Source organism: Globicephala melas, chromosome 2 (assembly GCF_963455315.2).
Source record: "Globicephala melas chromosome 2, mGloMel1.2, whole genome shotgun sequence".
NCBI lineage: Eukaryota > Metazoa > Chordata > Mammalia > Artiodactyla > Delphinidae > Globicephala > Globicephala melas.
The window spans coordinates 30,651,143-30,671,253 of NC_083315.2; the positions used below are offsets into that span (position 1 = coordinate 30,651,143).

At 44.0% G+C, this 20,111-nt stretch overlaps 1 protein-coding gene and 1 non-coding gene across 7 annotated transcripts in view; one reads left to right on the forward strand and one right to left on the reverse strand.

Moving 5' to 3' along the window:
• TJP1 (tight junction protein 1) overlaps positions 1-20,111 on the forward strand; it is a 255,520-nt gene that overhangs the window by 228,667 nt on the left and 6,742 nt on the right. For 4 of the 6 annotated variants that reach the window (XM_030878391.2, XM_060293719.1, XM_030878393.2 and 1 more), the window contains 10 exons: positions 1,421-1,503; positions 2,101-2,311; positions 2,612-2,712; positions 5,942-6,292; positions 6,618-6,857; positions 7,707-8,570; positions 8,719-8,816; positions 10,077-10,304; positions 16,009-16,184; positions 19,216-19,696. In XM_030878391.2, the coding sequence (XP_030734251.1) occupies positions 1,421-1,503; positions 2,101-2,311; positions 2,612-2,712; positions 5,942-6,292; positions 6,618-6,857; positions 7,707-8,570; positions 8,719-8,816; positions 10,077-10,304; positions 16,009-16,184; positions 19,216-19,696 (2,833 nt within the window). The remainder of the gene's footprint in view (positions 1-1,420; positions 1,504-2,100; positions 2,312-2,611; positions 2,713-5,941; positions 6,293-6,617; positions 6,858-7,706; positions 8,571-8,718; positions 8,817-10,076; positions 10,305-16,008; positions 16,185-19,215; positions 19,697-20,111) is intronic. The other 2 variants (XM_060293720.1, XM_060293721.1) reach the window with 1 other exon arrangement.
• TRNAK-CUU (transfer RNA lysine (anticodon CUU)) lies at positions 1,028-1,100 on the reverse strand. Its single transcript has one exon. It is a non-coding gene; the product is annotated as a tRNA-Lys (tRNA).

The following is a 20,111-nucleotide window of genomic DNA, read 5'->3' on the forward strand; positions in this document are numbered from 1 at the left end:
TGCGGCCGGGCGGGCCCTGCTGTGGGGAGGCCTCCTCAGGGTATCTGTGTGCCATACAGACAGAACCATTGCCACTCACATGCCACAATGTGAAAAAGGTTTGCAGACAGTGCCATGCCAGGCCACACTGGAGCAAAAGAAAAAGGGAAATCCCTATATACATGTTTTTATATATATATTATATATATTTTTTTAATGGCTGTTTTTTCCAGAACATGAAAATAGTTGGAAAATTTTTGAAGACATGAGTATTAAAACTGACATTATTTTAAATTTAAATATTTTATTTAGACCAAACACATAACTTATAATTTTACCTTTCTGGTTTTAATGGAAGCAAATTTATCAATATTATTTTGTAAATCTACATTTTTTTTAAGCTTATTTTCAATTGAGAGAATTGCCATATTTGGCTGTTTCTCTTGACCAAGTGACAGTCCTAAATAATTTTTGCTCACGTTCCACTTACTGATTCTTTTCTTTTAAATAATTAATTAATTAATTAATTAGTCAGGCTGCATCAGGTTTTAGTTGCATCACGCGAGCTTTTCGTTGTGGCATGCCGGCTTCTCTCTAGTTGGGGCATGCAGGCTCTAGAGCACGCAGGCTTAGTTGCCCCGTGGCATGTGGGATCTTAGTTCCCCAACCAGGGATTGAACCCACGTCCCCTACATTGCAGGGCAGATTCTTAACCACTGGACCATCAGGGAAGTCCCTCCACTTACTGATTCTATTTAAAATGTTCATTTTGAAGTATTTATTTTGCTTTTGTGAGCATATTGCATCCAAATATTATTGGACTTCTGAGGTTTGGGGGCACTCCCTTGAATTTTGCACCGGGGTGAGTGGCCCACTTGCTTTTAAAAAAAAAACAAAAAACTATTTATTTACTTACTTACCTACCTACCTACTTATTCATTTAGCTGTGCTGGGTCTTAGTTGTGGCATGCAGAATCTTCATTGTGACATGTAGGATCTTTAGTTGGGGCATGTGGGCTGTTAGTTGCGTCATGCATGTGGGATCTAGTTCCCTGACCAGGGATTGAACCTGGGCCCCCTGCATCAAGAGCACAGAGTCTTAGCCACTGGACCACCAGGGAAGTTCTCCCCCTTGCCGTCTGATCCCAGCAGTGTTGGAAGCATTGATGTAACCGGGGGTTCTCAGCCAGGGTGGGTCTGTCCCAGAGACGACATTTGGCCGCAGTTCTGTTTGTCACCGTGGGAGCAAAAGGGAGGTGGGGGGCTGCTACTGACATCCAGTGGGTGGAGGCCAGAAATGCTGCTCAATAGGCTGTGGTGCACGGGAAGCCCCCACAACTACATGTCATGGAGCCCAGCGTGTCATTATGCCCAGCAGTTGAGAAACTGACCTAACCAGTGGAAATTTGGTGTTTTGTTTTTGTCCTGACTGCACGACTAGAAAGTGAACCTCGAGATGCTGGAACTGACCAACGGAGCTCTGGTATTATTCGCCTTCATACAATAAAGCAAATAATAGATCAAGTAAGTTATTAGAAATTGACCCGTTTCATTGTAAGCTGTGAATTTTGTGTTTCTCAGTGGGATGGGTTTGGTTAAACTGAAAGTAGAAGGTAGTTTTTCTAAAGTTATTACTGGTATACCGTAAGTAAATTACTGAGACATTAAAATAATCACTTTCAGTGGAACGGTAGTACGTGCCTGAAAAGATGAGCTTTCATTACCACAAAAGAGTATACAGTGTTCACATATGTCGATAGACTTGATACCGCATCAGGACAATTCAGGTTGCACTTTGATATTTATATGTTAGGAATGTGTTGCTACTCACAAGGCCATATCAGGAACATTAAATTGTTACACTTATTTTCACTCTCTGCTTGCAAGTATTTGGGCTATCTTAAAAGTGAGCTAGTTAAAACTTTTTTTTAAATTGGACTAGAAATTATATTGCATTAACTTCTGAGTACACCTTTTTCTAATGTGTGCTCCTGAGACATTTTGGAGCACAGTTAAACGCCCATTCCCATTGGAATGTAGTCTCAGCTGTGACTTTCTGAAGGTGATGCTTCTTAGTTACCGTGTCTTGCGTCCTTGTTTATTTTTTTCTTGTGTCTTCAGGATAAACATGCTTTATTGGATGTAACACCAAATGCAGTTGATCGTCTGAATTATGCCCAGTGGTATCCAATTGTAGTGTTCCTTAACCCTGATTCTAAGCAAGGTGTGAAAACAATGAGGATGAGGTTATGTCCAGAATCTAGGAAAAGCGCCAGGAAATTATATGAGCGGTCTCATAAACTTCGTAAAAATAATCACCATCTCTTTACAAGTGAGTATATTAAAGGCCTTCTTTCAGCTTACAGTGTCTATGCAACAATATGTGGGCAAAAATGTTGTGTTGTTCAAATATTAAAACTCATATAACCTTTGCCTGTTATGCTTGTTGTTGTGTTAATGGCTGCTGTTGATTGAAAGAAATGGTTCAGTGCCAAAATAGACATTTCCAGAGGTGTGTCCTCAATACTATCTGTCAGATAACTCAGTAGTGGTGACTGAACTCTAAGCAATGGTTGAGTGAATTCTGACTTTTGCCGTGTTGTAATCATAGAACAATGTTATCTATTTGCAGCTACAATTAATTTAAATTCAATGAATGACGGTTGGTATGGTGCATTGAAAGAAGCAATTCAGCAACAACAGAACCAGTTGGTGTGGGTTTCTGAGGGAAAGGTAAGAAATTTCCTGTTTTTAACCCATTTGATAAATTATATAACTAATCAGAGAAGCCTTTGAGTCACCATTGTTTTCTAATTGGATCAACTTATTAAAGTAATTTGGGGCATTAGCTTTTAGGTTTTTATAATTTGTAAGGGTTATGAAAGTTGTTTTTGATAGTAGAAGATTCTGAAGTTTCTCTCCCCACTGAATTACCATTCAGTGGTATTCTCAGAGAATTCTCAGAGGGTAACTTAAAAGAGCAGGGTTGAGTTCTGACTCTGCCCCTGTCTGACTGAGGAATGACTTTGAACCTGGCTTCTGTTTCTTCCTCTGGAAACAAGGGGAATGGGTGGGCTAGATGAGTGGTCCCCAAAGTGCTGTGCTCAGCATGTGAGATCCAGGACTCGCCCTGAAGAAGAGGCACTCTGAAGGCAAGGAACGGTTGGGGACCACCGTGTTGCAAACCAAGCGCCCTGGAGCAGCACAGTACCCACCAGCGTGGTGATGCCTCTGAGAGGTCTGAAGTAAAGGACTTACTTTGCTACTTTAAGCATTTCCCTAAATCCTTACCTAAGGAATTTTTTTTTCACTCAGCACCTGTTAACATTCTTAAAACGTACTGAAAATGTTAGACAAAGCAATACATCCTTTTGGCTTTGAATTTTGATTTTATAAAGATTAAAATAACTACTTTCTGTTGTTAAGTCTTTCTGGTCTTTTAGCAGTTCTTGATGGGAAAGTCCTGTTTATTTTGTTGGGAGAGATAATAATTTTCTCAAAGTATACAGTTAAAAGAATCTTTTGTTTTAAATGTCTTTTACCTTCAGATCAACACAATATTAATATATTTTAGTTGCTAGGGAAGATTGAGAATATCTGTTCTCTTATTTTGTTTTTTGTATTTCCTTGTCGGCTTGGTTTTTGTTGTGTTTTGCCCCTGCATGGCCCCTCCTTTCCTCTGCCTGGCTATGGCCCCAGGTGCTGTGGCCGTGCATGCTGCATGCTTAGAACCCCCGTGCCCCTCACCCAGAAAACACAACCTCTGCCAAGAAGAGATGTTGAAATGCTGACATCTAGAGGTAGTGTCTGCTGCTCCCACCTGTGGTCCTGTGTCAGAACCATGCCTTTTCTCCTCAGTACCACTCTGGGTGGTGGACCGTACACATGAGAACCTGAGACCACTTTGAGTAACTGACATATCAGCCGGGACGCTTTATAGACAGAGGCAGGTAGAATAAACTCACTACACCACTTTATACGACACACTGTTACTAATTCTTAACTCTTGTGGCATTTGATTAAAAGGATTACCGTCCTCTCCATACTAATCTTCTATGACAACACAGTTCTGCCAGCAGCCTTGGTCAGGTAGAATGTTAATAGCTTTCACTGGTGATTTTTCTTTTCTTTTTTTTTTGCGGTATCACTGGTGATTTTTGAAATAATATTAGTTTATAAATGCACAAGGTATACATGTCTACCTATCTGAGAGGTTTTTTAAATCCACAAATCTTAATTTTCTGTGATTTCTTTGATACTATTGTGTGCTTCCTTTCTTTGCTTGGATTTTAAAATGAAGGTCTAGCTCTCCCAGCTTTTTGTGTGAGGAAAATAGGTCATCTCAATTAATTTTATTAACTTTATTAATAGGTCTAATAGGTCATTTACTATTAGAATAGATTGATGCATTTTGTAAATCAGAAAAAGTGTTACAATTTAAATCAAGTTTGATTTATGCCCCCCTTCCATTCAAGTATATTTTCTCCAAATAGATTCTTAAACTAAAACCACTTCATTTCACATCGACTCTCCTGAGCTAACTACTTTGATCTGATTGCTAGGAAGAGTTCCTTTTTGCAATTTCTGTGACAGGCTTGTATGTTCCCTATTAAACCAAGAAAAATCATCCGGAGGCTTTCTTAACATGTAAGCATATGTCATTTCTGGTTCAGAGCACTCCTGGTTCTTGCTCACTTCTGCATTTCATACCACTGCAAAAGCTGCATTTCATACCACTGCAAAAGCTGAGCAGGTTAGTGAGTTGAGTTGTTCTTCCCCAGGGCCTTAAATACTTCCCTGGCTGGCTCCTGGGTTATAGTCTTCCAGACCCTGCGAGTCAGAGATCAAAGTAGATAGCAAGAAGGTTTCAAGCCATTGAGATTTCAGTGGGAGAGACTCTGCCGGAACATAGAGCATAGCCCTAGTGCGCTCACTCTCCAAACCAGGCAGGTGATCTGTTGAAAGCCAGAGTCACGGAAGGCTGGTCTTTCCCATTAAGGGAGGGCTCAGGGTCAGGCTGTTGCAGAGCCAGGATTGGGACTGTGGGGGAAGCACCATTCAGGCGGCTCGAGCCTTGTTTATCCTTCAGTCCATGCCGTCAGAATTCTGGGTTCTGGATCCTCCAGCTCTCGTGCCTCTCTGGGCGCAGGGTCCAGGCATGGTCTTCCAGGACTGTTGTGTGTAATACGGGCACTAGCTTCAAATTAGTATCCATGACAGCCTGTTGACTGCAGCACTGTACTTCCCTTTCCCTCAAATACTTCCGTTCTTTCTGGTCTGCTCAGAAGATAATCAGTGCAGACTGAAGGCTAACTCAGCTCTTAATTGTCTGTAAAAGAGAGTCATAACTGCACTTCCCTCTCTGCATCCATCTGTGAAGAATAATTTTTAAAAGTTCTTAGTTTAATTAGGCAGCCAGCACTTAGATGATGCTTTTCCGTTGTGTTTTATAAAGCTCTAGGGCCAAATACCAAGTTTTTTAAGAAGCTGTTTTCTTTAATATATAGATTTTATATATACATAAACTCTTGTTCAGCTTGAACTGTGGCGTTTATTTTCCTGGTTATTCTCACGTGCGCTGTTCTGTCAGTCACTGTGTCTTTGTTTCTGTGAGCTTGGTCTGGCAGCACTCTCCCTCTTCACCCTCCTCTGGGCTGACAAGCTAGTGACTGACTAGGTTTCAAAATCAGAGTGGGGCCAGGGCTCCTTCGCTGTCTTCTGGGGCTTTGTCACGGCCGGCCAGCCGACGTTCCACTCATCCAAGCCCTTCAGATCTCAAAGGATGCTCTGTGTGTCTGCATGTGTGCTTGTACTATCTTCTTGACCTTTCCTCACCAGAAGTTTCAAGAAACAGATGTGATTTCTGCAAAGAAAAGTATCCTTTTCAGTCTCCCTTGTAAAATAAAGGCCATCTCTTAAAGAACTACTGAATAAATTTTTAATTTACTTCTATTTGACCCAGGCGGATGGTGCTACAAGTGATGACCTTGATTTGCATGATGATCGTCTGTCCTACCTGTCAGCCCCAGGTAGTGAATACTCAATGTATAGCACGGACAGTAGACATACTTCTGACTATGAAGATACAGATACAGAAGGCGGGGCCTACACTGATCAAGAACTAGATGAGACTCTTAATGATGAGGTGGGGACTCCCCCGGAGTCTGCCATTACACGGTCCTCTGAGCCTGTCAGAGAGGACTCCTCTGGAATGCATCATGACCACCAGACATATCCTACTTACTCACCACAAGCGCAGCCACAGCCAGTTCATAGAATAGACTCCCCTGGACTTAAGACAGCCTCTCAACAGGTAAGCAGCAAGCATTCAACGTTTTGCAGTTAGAGGTGCATTGTTAAAGTCTAGGATATGGTGATTGAATTAAAAATATATTGTCCTTTCTCCAGATTAAGAATTAATCTTTAATTTCAACTTGAGAATACCAAGGACTTAATTCTAAACTTTGTGTGTTTATCTTAGACAGCAGTATATTGAAATTTAAAAAATTCAGGACATGAGGTCATAGTTTTGTTATTCAGCACACTTAAAATGTATGTCTATCAACCACTATAAATGGAAGTGGGAAGTTAGCAGTAAACAGAAACACTATATTTAAAATATTTTAAACACTTCACAGAAAGCAGAAGCCTCATCTCCAGGCCCTTACCTTTCGCCTGAAACAAACCCAGCATCATCAACCTCTGCTGTTAATCCTAATGTAAACTTAACTAATGTCAGACTGGAGGAGCCCACCCCAGCTCCTTTCACCTCTGACTCACCACAAGCTGATTCTTTAAGAGCACCACGCACTGAGGCAGCTCACATAATGCTAAGAGGTCAAGAGCCATCATTGTCGTCGCATGTAGATCCAGCAAAGGTACCTGTGCTGCAGTGTTGCGCTAATCTGTTGCTCTCCATCAGTCTAGCACATGATTGTGTTTGCTTTGCCCTTTACGTGTTCCTTTTGCTTTTTACTGTGGGCTTATGCACCATACTGTTTTCAAATCAGTACAAATCATTTCGGTTCTATAATTTGCATGGCTTCCAGTGATATACTGATTATTTTAAAATAGGCCTTTTAATTGGGATTGGTACTTAATATTTTTATTATTTTTTAATGTTTGGCTTTCAGAATCTTCCAGAATTTCTTTCTTTCTTTTTTCTTTTTATTTTTTTAAACATCTTTATTGGAGTATAATTGCTTTACAATGTTGTATTAGTTTCTGCTGTATAACAGTGAATCAGCTATATGTATATATATATATATATATATATCCCCATATCCCCTCCCTCTTGCGTCTCCCTCCCACCCTCCCTATCCCACCCCTCTAGGTTGTCAGAATTTCTTAATCTATAGTTCAGACCCATTTTAAACTTCTTTATGTTTTATAAATTATGGTGTCCATAAATTTTCTTTTTGATTTTATTTTCAGTGTCCAAATCAAGTGGAATCAACAGTTCAGTGCATTAATTTTCTACTAAACTTAATAATTAAAAAGTTAAAGTATCTTTAACTCACTTTTCATTTAGTATGCTGAAAAGTAAAAGCCCCTACTTGCATTGTGAAGTTTGAGCTTCACTTAAACTGGCTTTCTCCACTAATCTGTTTCTGTCCTGGTAATAAATGGTAGAACATGCCATTTTTACATATTAAATCATAGTTTGTCTTAAAATAGACTAGAATTTGAAACAAGCCTGTGTCCTTACGCGTGGATTTTTTATACAGGTATATAGGAAGGATCCCTATCCTGAGGAAGTGATGAGACAGAACCATGTTTTGAAGCAGCCAGCTGTTGCTCACCCAGGGCAGAGGCTAGACAAGGAGCCCAGTCTGAGCTATGAGCCGCAGCCCCCATACGCAGAGAGACAGGCCAGCAGGGACCTGGAGCAGCCTGCCTACAGATATGACTCCTCAAACTACACGGACCAGTTTCCTCGAAACTACGACCATCGTCTGCGCTATGACGACCGCATCCCTGCGTATGAGGAGCAGTGGTCCTATTATGATGACAAACAGCCGTACCAGCCCCGGCCTTCTTTTGATAATCAGCACCCGCGAGACCTGGACTCCAGACAGCATCCCGAGGAGTCCTCAGAACGAGGGTATTTCCCACGTTTCGAGGAGCCAACCCCTCTGTCCTATGAAAGCCGACCGCGCTACGACCCGCCACTCAGGACCTCCACCCTGCGGCACGAAGAGCAGCCCGCTCCTGGGTTTGACGTGCATGGGAGGTACAGGCCAGACGCGCAGCCCTACTCCTCCACAGGCCCCAAGGCGTCCGAGCCTAAGCAGTATTTTGACCAGTACTCACGGAGTTATGAGCAGGTCCCGCCCCAAGGCTTCACCTCCAAAGCAGGCCCGGGCCACTACGAGCCTCTCCACGGTGCTGCCCTTGTCCCGCCTCAGCACAAGCCGGAAGTGCCGCCCGCAAGTACCAAACCACTGCCTCCACCCCCAGCTCTGGTCGAGGAAGAGGAAGACCCAGCGATGAAGCCACAGTCAGTGCTCACCAGAGTGAAAATGTTTGAAAACAAAAGGTCTGCATCAGTGGAGAGCAAGAAGGATGAAAACCATAACTCTGGTTTCAAGGTGAATACGTGATTGTGTCTCCTGCCTCACGTTCAGAGCACATTCAGTGACTGTTGTGCGTAACGCTTCATAATGTTCCCTCCCCCTTAAACGAAGCCTGTTTTCTCATGATCTCTCCCTGAGGCTCGTGTGTCTTATTTTTCTGCAGCCTCCAGAGGTCACGTCTAAACCTGCAGGTGCTCCCGTCCTAGGTCCTAAAGCCCCTGCTCAGAATCAGCTCATTGAACACGACAGAACACTGCACAGGTGGGTGCTTTGCAGGCTTGTGGCCTACAACTGACTGAGAGTGTGGCCCTCTTACTAGAGAGGAGGCAGGGAAGGCAGAGGTCTCCCTTGTCCTTAGGTGAACTCCTCCAGCTTTTGCAGTTAAAACAGTGGTCCTAGAAGGAAAAGTAAACAGCTTTATGTATTATACCTTCTGTAACACATCTTTATTATTCTTTCAGTTAACAAATCTTTCGAACACATATTTCTCTAGCAAATGGCTAAAGTACAGTTTTTAAAGCCCTAATTACTTTTGGACTGTGTTTTTTAGTTTTATAGTGCTTTTGGACATGCAAACGGTTAGTTTTTAGGGGTGAGGAAACAGACTCAGATAGCTATGAGATAACTAAACTTAATCCTTTAGAAAGCGCCAGGAGGGATGAAGCTGAGGCTGACAGGAGTTGCTGGGAGAGGAACCCGCCAGCTGTGCTCTTAGCTGTGGCCTGATTTGGCTGCTGCTAAGTTGATGGGCTGCATTTGAATACAGTTCTTTGGCCTAATATGTTTCATTCGCTTATATTTGTGCTTGTAATAAAGAGGAACTACTGTCTAACATGTACATTTTCCTCTGATTTTAATGTCTGTTGCTCTTCATGAAAATGTAAACTACTGTGATGTCTCCTTTAGCTGGGATCACTAGCAAATAAGCTCTTCTACACAGAGTAAACATGTACTAACTGAAAGCTTAGCCCCCCCTTCTTGGTGTGAAACGTATTTAAGTTTATCCATTTTTGATGCGGAGTTTCTGAAATTTGCTAACTAGGGCCTATGTAACAGTGCCTTAATTTGCTGATAATGTACTTTCTTTGCCACGTGCTTCCTGTGTCCTCTGGAACTTTGGACATGTCGAGCTCTTTCCTTATATGAGGATCATTTATTGATCCTGCTGTAAAGTTCTTCAGCTCTCGGTTTTTATTGTTGCTGACGATGATGGTGCATGTACTTGAGGAAGCCCTCCACTGTCTGGCTTACTTTTCTTTTTCTGATGAGCTGCTTCTAACGAGGTCACTATCAAGCTCAATAGATAGGTTGTGTTTAGGACTCACGGGCCAGGAGAGTGTTGCCATCGAGTATAATGTATGAGGACACGGGACTGGGAATGTCCACCTTGACTGCTGCACTGCTCAGCCAGATCCTGAGTAACCACAGCAGTCAGTGGAAGGTCAAGGTGAAACTTACGTATTCCATTTTATTTGTCAAATTAACTTCTCAAAAGTTATTTCATTTATCATTCATTATCAGGATCCCCGAACCGCAAAAACCTCAAATGAAGCCGCCTGAAGACATTGTTCGGTCAAATCATTATGATCCTGAGGAAGATGAAGAATACTATCGAAAACAGCTCTCCTACTTTGATCGAAGAAGTTTTGAGAGCAAGCCTTCTGCACATGTCCCTGCCAGCCACCTCTCAGAGCCCGCCAAGCCGGTTCATTCTCAGAGTCAGCCACAGTTTTCTAGTTACTCTTCCAAGTGAGTTATTTTGTTTAAGACTTACCTTTTAAAAATAAGATGAAACATAAAGTGCAGTTAATCACACAAAGTTCAGTGTGTGTGTGTGCGTGCGCGTGTGTGTGTGTGTGTGTATTGTTTTGTTTTTTGGCCTTGCTGCTTGGCATGCGAGATTTTAGTTTCCTGACCAGGGATCAAACCCTTGCCCCTGCAGTGGAAGTGCAGAGTCCTAACCACTGGACTGCCAGGGAAGTCCTAAGTTCAGTATATTTTGAAGGAAAATAGTTAGCTATGTAATACATGACTTCTGTAGGCTCTTAGCATTTCAGCAGTGTGTGTTCTATCTAGCTCTGGGATGTGTGTTTTTTGTTTTTAAACTCTAGCGTCAGCTATGTAAATTTTTTGCATTAAAAATATGTTAAAATCAAAGGATTTTGAAATCAAAGCGTTTTGAGGTAAGAGAGGATAAACGGTTAAGACCCTGATTTTTAAGAGTCTCTCCCTTCTGTGCAGCACACGTTCTCATCCTTCTCTTCTGTTTGTTTTTTAAAAATAAAAGTAGGGTTAGGACTTCCGTGGTGGCGCAGTGGTTGAGAGTCCACCTGCCGATGCAGGGGACACGGGTTCGTGCCCCGGTCCGGGAGGATCCCACATGCCACGGAGCGGCTGGGCCCTTGAGCCATGGCCGCTGAGCCTGCGTGTCCGGAGCCTGTGCTCCACAATGGGAGAGGCCACAACAGTGAGAGGCCTGCGTACCGGAAAAAAAAAAAAAAAAAAGTAGGGTTGTGTTGGGGAGTGACATTGAGGGACGATACTAAAGAGTTTTTAAAATTTTTTTTCCAAGTCAAGAGAAAACTTGTCGTTTATTATTGTTTGAGCTTGAGGAGACTTTAGAGATTTCTGGTCTAGCTGTAAACATGAGGAACCCAAGCTCCAGCGAGGGGCCGTGACAGGGGCAGAGCTAGGAGTGAGCCCCAGGTTCCTGCTGTCTTTTTCCTGTCTGTGCTGCTCCCTTCTGTTTGCTTGTCTACTGGGTTTTTTGGTTTTCTTTCTTGTGTGTTTTGTTGGGGTACAAACTACAAACCCACATGTGCCCGTGTGAGTTTGTATCCCGTTCTGGTTCTGCCACTGGTTGAGCCCTGACTAATGGTGAATTTGGTTCTGAGAGTGGAGTATAAACACACACAGGCACAGGTGGGTTCATACTTGAGCAGAACAGGCCCACAGAATGGAAGTAGATGTGGATTTATTACAAGGGATTCGTTTACACAGTTGTGGGGCCAGGCTGAGCAAGTCCTAAGTCTGCAGGGCAGGAAGGGAAATGCCTAGTGGTCTCGGAGCTCAGGGAAGCTGTTAACTCCTCTTGAGAAGGGCCCATCTAGATAATCTCCCTAGGGATACCCGTATTAGTGTTTGAGTGAATAACTGGGACTGTAGTTCTGCGTAGCCAAGATGAGACATTAAAAAGCAACCACAGGGCTTCCCTGGTGGCGCAGTGGTAGAGAGTCCGCCTGCCAATGCAGGGGACACGGGTTCGTGTCCCGGTCCGGGAAGATCCCACATGCCGCAGAGCGGCTGGGCCCGTGAGCCACGGCTGCTGAGCCTGCGCGTCCGGAGCCTGTGTGCTCCGCAACGGGAGAGGCCACAACAGTGAGAGGCCCGCGTGCTGCAAAAAAAAAAAAAAGCAACCACAAATCACTTTTGTGCCTAAGTTTAAAATCATGAAGATTTTTACTGAATTAGATGCTTCGGACTGTCTGAACATATCATTTGTCACTTGCTGATCAGTGAAAATTCTTTTAGAATATACTTTAAAACCTCTAATATTAAAAGCCTACTTAAAAAAATTATTTATTTATGGCTGTATTGGGTCATCATTGCTGCGCGCGAGCTCTCTCTAGTTGCGGCGAGCGGGGGCTACTCTTTATTGCAGTGCGTCGGCTTCTCATTGCGGTGGCTTCTCTTGTTGCGGAGCACAGGCTCTAGGTGCGCGGGCTCAGTAGTTGTGGATTGCAGGGTCTAGAGCACAGACTCAGTAGTTGTGGTGCACGGGCTTAGTTGCTCCGTGGCATGTGGGCTCTTCCCGGACCAGGGCTCGGACCCGTGTCCCCTGCATTTGCAGGCGGATTCTTAACCACTGCACCACCAGGGAAGTCCCTAAAAACCTACTTTCAATTACCACTTGCCTTCTAAGACATCATTTAAAGTGAAGATTTAAAACCTTTTCCACTGTTATCCATTTAAATCTTTGTCTACGGAAGAAAGCAGTTTATGAGAAACACAGCTGCGAACTGTGAGTGGTGCAGTTCGGGCTCTGTTTGAAGGAGACAGTCTTGCACGAGTGTTGTGAGCCTCTCCTAACACAAGCCTAGAGAGGTGCCCAGTGCATCTGGAGAGAGTCCAGACCAGGATGAGCTAGGCGTGGAGCCTGAGAAGCTCACCTTCCATGAGATGGAAGGGCGTCACCACTTTTACTGAAGCTGTTTAAACATATTCATTCCTCTCAGAAGGGAGTCCAGTTTAAAGAGAGATTTTATTTATCCTTTTACATACTTGGTAAATAGAATACAGCCTTAACAGGATACATTTAGGTCTAAAAAGTAAATTAAAAGTTTTGCTAGGGAATCAGATGACAAGGTATTTTTTGGTTTTGTGTGAATCTTGTTCTCTGGAGAGAAGACTCAGTAATATATCTATGACGTATAGCTTTCAGACATGGTCTAGAACACTGCCGAGCACTTGGCGGTGGAGGGGCTCAGTCATTCCATGTGGAGTGACCAAGGCTCAGCACAAGCCCCGGTGCACTCCTCCTCACGTCCACAGCCCTGGGAGGAACCAGTGTTTGCTGGGCAGAGGTCCCATGAGAAAGAGATCATGTTTGTCTCTGTAGATTCACTGCGGACTCGGTTTGATATTACTGTTTACTGTTGGTAGTGTTATGGGGTGAGAAAGTCTAACTTGAGATGGATACTAGGATGCCTTTCCTTCCTTTGTATATGAAAGTAATGCTGCATTTTCCCATATAATAAGGTTTTTTAAAAAAAATAATTTTTGGCTGCGTTGGGTCTTCCTTGCTGCATGCGGGCTTTCTCTATTTGCGGCGAGTGGGGGCTACTCTTTGTTACGGTGCGTGGGCTTCTCATTGCCGTCTTGTTGCAGAGCATGGGCTCCAGGTGCGTGGGCTTCAGTGGTTCTGGCTCGCGGGCTCTAGAGCACAGGCTCAGTCATTGTGGCTCACAGGCTTAGTTGCTCCACGGCATGTGGGATCTTCCCGGGCCAGGGCTCGAACCCATGTCCCCTGCATTGGCAGGCGGATTCTTAACCACTGAACCACCAGGGAAGCCCTCCCATATAGGTTTTTAATGGTTAGAGAGTTGGAAAGGAGACTCGAGTGTCCTAGAAGATGACTCAGCAGGAAGTTGTTTCTATGCCTTCCCTTTCTAATGCTGTTTTACTCTTTTGCCCAATTAATACAACTTTAATAATTGGAAAATAGTTTAAAATATGGGGCCCTCTTTGTCTTACATTTCAAAACTATTTACTGTTTGTCACCAATAGATTGCCTACAGGCCTTATTCTCTAAAGTAAAACATAGAAATAACAAAGTTACCGTCTTCCAGATAATGCGTGCTTTTGTTCCACTTAAAAGCACACCTTAAAAATGGAGGGAATTAGAGCAGGGAGAAGTCTTTGATAGCACAGGATAAGTGCCCCAGAAGCAGGTAGCTGTCACCCAGTCTCACAGTCTGTTGAGCCACATTGATGCTGGAGAGGTGAGGAGACAGCAGCCCTGACATCACCTCCAAAGCAAGTTAGGAGTTGCCAGGATTCCAGGCCAGGGCTAGAAGAGCAGGCTCCATCTGGGTCTGTGCACGTGCTGCAGCTCAGAGATTGAGTTGTCTCCTTCAGGGCATCTAATGTGATTTCTGTCACTGGAATATCTACCTCTGAAGACGCAGCCTACCGTGAGACTTCCAGGTCTCAAGATAAATGTTGGTGGTTTTCAGCTTACAAGAATTAAGCATAAGATTGGCGTTAGGTGGTTTTGTGTGCATGTAGCATTATTAGATGAGAGAGGTGGAGACCAAGGGAGTCAGCGTGGCAGCTCTGCCCACCTCGGGGCTCAGCGTCAGGCTCGGAAGGAGCACGTGTTGATCGTGTATCCGTACCGTGCTAGCTGTGGTGCTGCATCACTTCTGTGTTTTCATTCTGGACTTCTGTGCCTAGCCCCCTTTCTTTCAACAGAGCACTCACCCCCACTTCAGAACCCACTGCTTTATTTCATTTCTTTGTTCAGCACCAGGAATGGGCAGCGGGCCAAGGAGTGAAGCTTAGCCACACTGCTGCCCACCAGAGCCCCATGTGTGTGGAGGGTGGGCGGGCGGGGCCTAGCTGCGTTCCACGTCTCCACCGGCTGCTGGTGTCCCGAGCTAAATGAGAGCCAGTGGTGGTTTCCTTTATAGACTGAAGTATGCTGAAATGGTGGATGTGTGTTTTTTGGTTGATGCTTTAAAATGACATTTGAGTTCTGTTTGCTGCAAACTTAGATTGATCGTTTTCTTTAATTTTTCTGTTGCGCTTGCTTTGCCATCACCTAGATTTCTTGGCTCTTATACTAGCTCTGACTACTTGGAAAGGAGCTTCATGTGGTAAGACGGGGCACTGGTGTGAGGCTGTGACGTGAGGGTCCCTCGCTGTGGCACTGGCATTACGTGCACTTGCAGGTGTTAACGTCGTCTTCAGTGCTTAGTCCAGACACCCAAAATGAGATAATGGCGTGGCTTTAAAGCTGATCATGACTAGACTCCGCGACAGTAGTCTTCTGTGAAAGTACATTCCAAGCGTCTGTGTGACTGCGTGTGCACGTAAAGCCAGTGTACAGCTTTGGCTCTGCAGAGCTCAGAGGGCAGTGTTGCAATTATGGGTCCTGTTTTAAAGATTTCTTTTGTGTGAATTTTACGTGTTCTATATTAACAATTGGGAATCTGAAAAAATAAGCATACATTCACAATTTGATTTAAATGAGCCTTAAAAATCAAGCAGTATTTGCTGCTCTAGCAATTGCTAAACAGAAAATGGATCTGGTAAATCCAGGATAAATTTTGAAGTAAAAAAAAGTGCAGTGTTACTGGAACACAGCAGTACCCTTTGATTTACAAGCTGTTTTTGGCTGCTTTGGGGCAGAGTTTGAATAGCTGTGACAGAGGCCGTATGGCCAAGAAGCTGATAGCATTTCTTGTCAGCCCTTGACTAAGGGCTTGCCAGCCCCTGGCCCGTGACGTCACCTTCTGTGGTGCCTAGCCTGCACCAGAAGCTGGTGCTTCATGCCTTCTTAGGCACTACACCAGAAGGGAATCTAATGAGGATTTGGGCCAATAAATATTTTTCAGAATATTTGGACGACTTCATTAAACCTACCAGCCATTACTATTTTTTGTAGACCACAGTGTTGAATAGTACAAGTCTACCCCGAATTCCATCTGCCTTTTGGTTGCCGTCTTTTGGATGCTTTACTAATATTCTTAAAATACCTGTGCTGCCTTTACACCTCTTGTGCTGGTGACTGGTTGGACTTGTTTGTGTTTTTTGGTAGAGTACCCACACTCATAAGGGTAAACTGTGAAATTCTCAAAAAAAACCCCTCAGGGATACTTAGAAGAAGGGGAACTTGCTTTGTGAATGTGGATCCGTCTGTAGGTGTTGGCATTTCCTCATTTTTCCACAGGGGGAAGTCTGCTGAGGCTGAAGCTGTGGACAGGCCGTTTGGGGAGAAGCGCTATGACCCACTGCAGGCCACACCACCCCCTCCGCCGCCGCCCGCCCAGTACAGCCAGGCCGCCCAGCCCGGCCCCAGCACCACCCTCAGCCTCCACTCACACACCAAGGGGACACTCGGCGAAGGTAGGCGGCTCAGGAGTTGGCAGGACCACTGTAATAGACTCACACTTACAAGATGAAAAGTACGTGCTAGAAACCTCTGGGCTGAGAACAGCGAAAAATAAGGGGCTTTGTTAAAAGTACCTCTTCTTTTTTATGATAATGACAGTTATATCGGACAAGCCTTTTAGCTAAATAGATTTTAACCTGCCTCCTTAACATAGCTTAATTTCTGAAAGTAGTTTTTGTTTACCAGTATGCCCAAAACTAAATGTTTGAATGGTGGTTCGTAAAAATTATGGTGATGTCCGTCTTCGCATGTGGATATAGGGCGGCCGTAGAGTTTCACATAATACGTGTCCCTGAGCACCTCGTCTTTGCATTTGTGTTCTGTGGCGGAGGCTCATCAAGATAGATCCCATCAGCTCCAGAGCGCTCACCTCAGGGTGGCGTCCCTGCGTGTGCACCCACGTCTTCTCCTTCACATCTCTGAGCAGTAACTGCCTCTCTTCCCGGGCCACTGGCCCAGCTCCTCTCCCCGCTCTCCTGCTTCCTTCATCTTCCTCTCCCCTTCCCCATAATCCTTCCCTTTGCCTTCCAGTAAGTGCCACTGCCTCATGCCACCTTCCCAGCTCCACAGCCATTAGACGTCCTGGAAGGGACTGTTGCCTCCACCCTCCCAACCAACATCTCTCTTCTCATTTGGTGCTTTCAAAGGATACACCACAGTTCACCCATCTCCTGGTGATGTTTTGCTCCTAGAGACAGTGCTCCTCTGTATTTATGTAGGAGTCCAATCCCAGGGGTATAATTTGATACTACTTTATGTTAGGATTTTCTTTACACACTATCATGTCTGCCGATAAAGTTTAAATTTTTACTCTCCAAACCTTATGCCATTTTTGCACTGGCTGAGACATCATAGTAAAATGTTGAGTTGAAATGATGGTGGCAGACATCTTTTGCTAGTTCCCCATTGTGGGGAGAAACGATTGAATGTTTCACCGTTACAATGTTAGCTGTAGGGGTTTTTGTAGGTGCCTTTTATTATGTTTAGAATGTTCCCTTCTAGTCCTAGTTTGCTGAAAGCATTTTGTCAACTGTTTTTTTCTTGTATGTACATTGTCCCTCAGTATCCGCAGGGGACTGATCCCAGGACCCCCACCACCACCACCACTTCACCCCCATCCCACCACGCACACTGAAATCTGCGGATACACACGTCCCCCGTGTAACTGGTGTAGTACAGTCGACCCTCTGTGTCCATGGGCTCTGCATCCGCAGATACAGAGGGCCAAACGCACGAAGACGATCCTAAGATTTGTCTCCTTCATTTTGTTTCTGTAATAAGTTATCTTACTATGTTCACAAGGAGCTTTGGTTTATAATTTCCTTATAATGTCCTTGTCTGGTTTTGGTATCAAAGTTGTGCTAGAGTCATGAAAGAGAGCTGGGACGTGTTCCCTCTTTCTCTCATTTCTGGAAGAGTTTGTATAGCACTGATATGATTTTTTCCTTAATTATTTCATAGAATTCAGTTGGTGCTATTTTGCACTGCCACCAGCGGTACAGAGGGTCCCTGACTTATGACGGTTTGACTTTACATGGTGCAGAAGCGATGCACATTCACTAGAAACTACTTCGAATTTCGATCTTTTCTCAGGTTAGCAATAAGCAATACAATCTCTCGTGAAGCTGGGCAGCGGCTGTAAGAAGAGCCCCCAGTCAGACGCTGCATCACGGGGGTGAATAACTGACACACTTTGAACTGTCCTGGACCCAGAGAGCCAGTCTTGTTTTTTACTTACAGGACAGTATGCAATAGATCACATGAGATATTTAACACTTTATTATAATATTTTGTGTTAGATGATCTTGCCCAACTGTAGGCTAGTGAGAGTATTCTGAGCACGTTCAGGGAGACTGGGCTGAGCTACGATTCTGGTAGGTCCCGTGTATTAAGCACATTTTTTACTTTGAACCTCCCCTGGGAAGTCGAAGAAGATCTGTACATGGAAATTTCTGTTATTCCACATCTTTGCCAATGCTTGGCATTACCAGACTTGTAAGTTTTGCCAATTTAATGGATGTGAAATGATGTTTTTTGTTTTTGTTTTGCATTTTCCTAATTAATAGTGACGTTGAGTATCTTATTGTATGATTAGTGGTTAGTCTAGTCTTCACTTGCGTTTTTGCTTGTTCAGGTCTTTGCCTATTTTCCTATTGGTTGATTCTTTCTTATGGATGTATAGGTATTCTTCATAGGTTTTGGATCCTAATTTTTTTTAAAATCAGTTATATGTGTTGTACATAGCTTCTGCCAATCTGTGACTTTTCTTTTTTAACTTCAATTATGGTGAGTTTTGTAGTACTGATTTTTTTTTTTTTAACATGGCCAGTTTTGTCATTCTGTTTCTAATTTATTGTGGACACTGGAGCGGGGTCACTCCGATGCCAGTCTCTGCAGGCCAGGACTCCCAGCCACGTGACCCTGACTCCAGGCAGCAGGTACATGAACACTGTCCCAGGTGTCCCTGCTACCTCCTGGCCCCTCAGCGTCACACACAGCCACCAGGGGTCAAGAGTGTCCTCAGACTGCTGACCCAGACCCAGTCAGTCATTGACTCTGACACCAGGACAGGTTAAGATGAGAGGGACATCAGATGACTGTTAGAACTTGTGTCAGGAAGGGCGTTTTGGTTTTTGTTTTCTGTATGGATGAAAAGTTGTTTCAAGGTTTATTCCTAAAAACTTAGTTTAAACATGGTCACCACGGTCTCCCACAGAATCACTTGTTGATAACTTTCATGAATGAATTACTCATCTGGATAGATTTTATTCTTGACCCATTATAACATCTTTTCCATCTCACAAACCATTACAGTCAGTTAGAGATGGGTTTGTAATGCTTTTTTTGTTCAAGCCACCGAATGTACTTTATTGTTTTTCTTATTGAAGTATAGTTGACTTATAATATTAGTTTTGATGTACAACATAGTATTCAGTAGCTGTTTTCAGGAAGTTTTTGAAATACTTATATGTGTGTGTTTTACAGGTAATTCCATGTCATTGGATTTTCAGAGCTCTTTAGTGTCCAAACCAGACCCACCTCCATCTCAGAATAAGCCAGCAGCTTACAGACCAGCCAACCGAGAAGACGCTGCCCAGTCTGCTTTCTATCCCCAGAAAAGTTTCCCAGATAAAGCCCCAGCTAACGGGGCCGAACAGACTCAGAAAACGATCACTCCAGCATACAATCGATTCACACCAAAACCATATACAAGTTCTGCGCGGCCATTTGAACGCAAGTTTGAAAGTCCTAAATTCAGTCACAATCTCCTGACGAGCGAAACTGCACATAAACCTGACTTGTCTTCCAAAGCCCCCACTTCTCCGAAAACTCTGGTGAAAGCACACAGTTCCACGCAGCCTCCGGAGTTTGACAGTGGAGTTGAGACGTTCTCTGTCCACACAGATAATAAGCCTAAATATCAAGTAAACAGTATCAGCACAGGGCCTAAAGCTGTGCCCGTGAGGTAAGACTTTTTCTTGGCCTGGTGATGTCTCTCACATGAGTTGGGTGTAGTTTTGGGAACCTGACTGATGATTTCAACTCAAACTTTAAGCTGAATGGTGCTGTCCAAAATGTTGGAATGACTAAAGGTTCTGCAAGAGGCACTAAAGCTGGTGCTCATTATCTCCATTGTGTAAGAACCCAGGCTGAGAGGCACTGTATTTCACTCAGGGTCACACAGCCATGCTCAGGGAGCCTAGACCCAGCCACTGGTCTGACTTCTGACCTCAGAGCCAGACTCCTAACCGGCCCTGGCTTCCCATGACCTCTGACCTCCAGCTGGGGCAGCACGTTTGGAGAATATCTCAAAAATAATAGAGTATCTGTATTCCTCATCCACTGTTTATTCAGCAGTGAGTTTGAAAAGAAGATGTAAT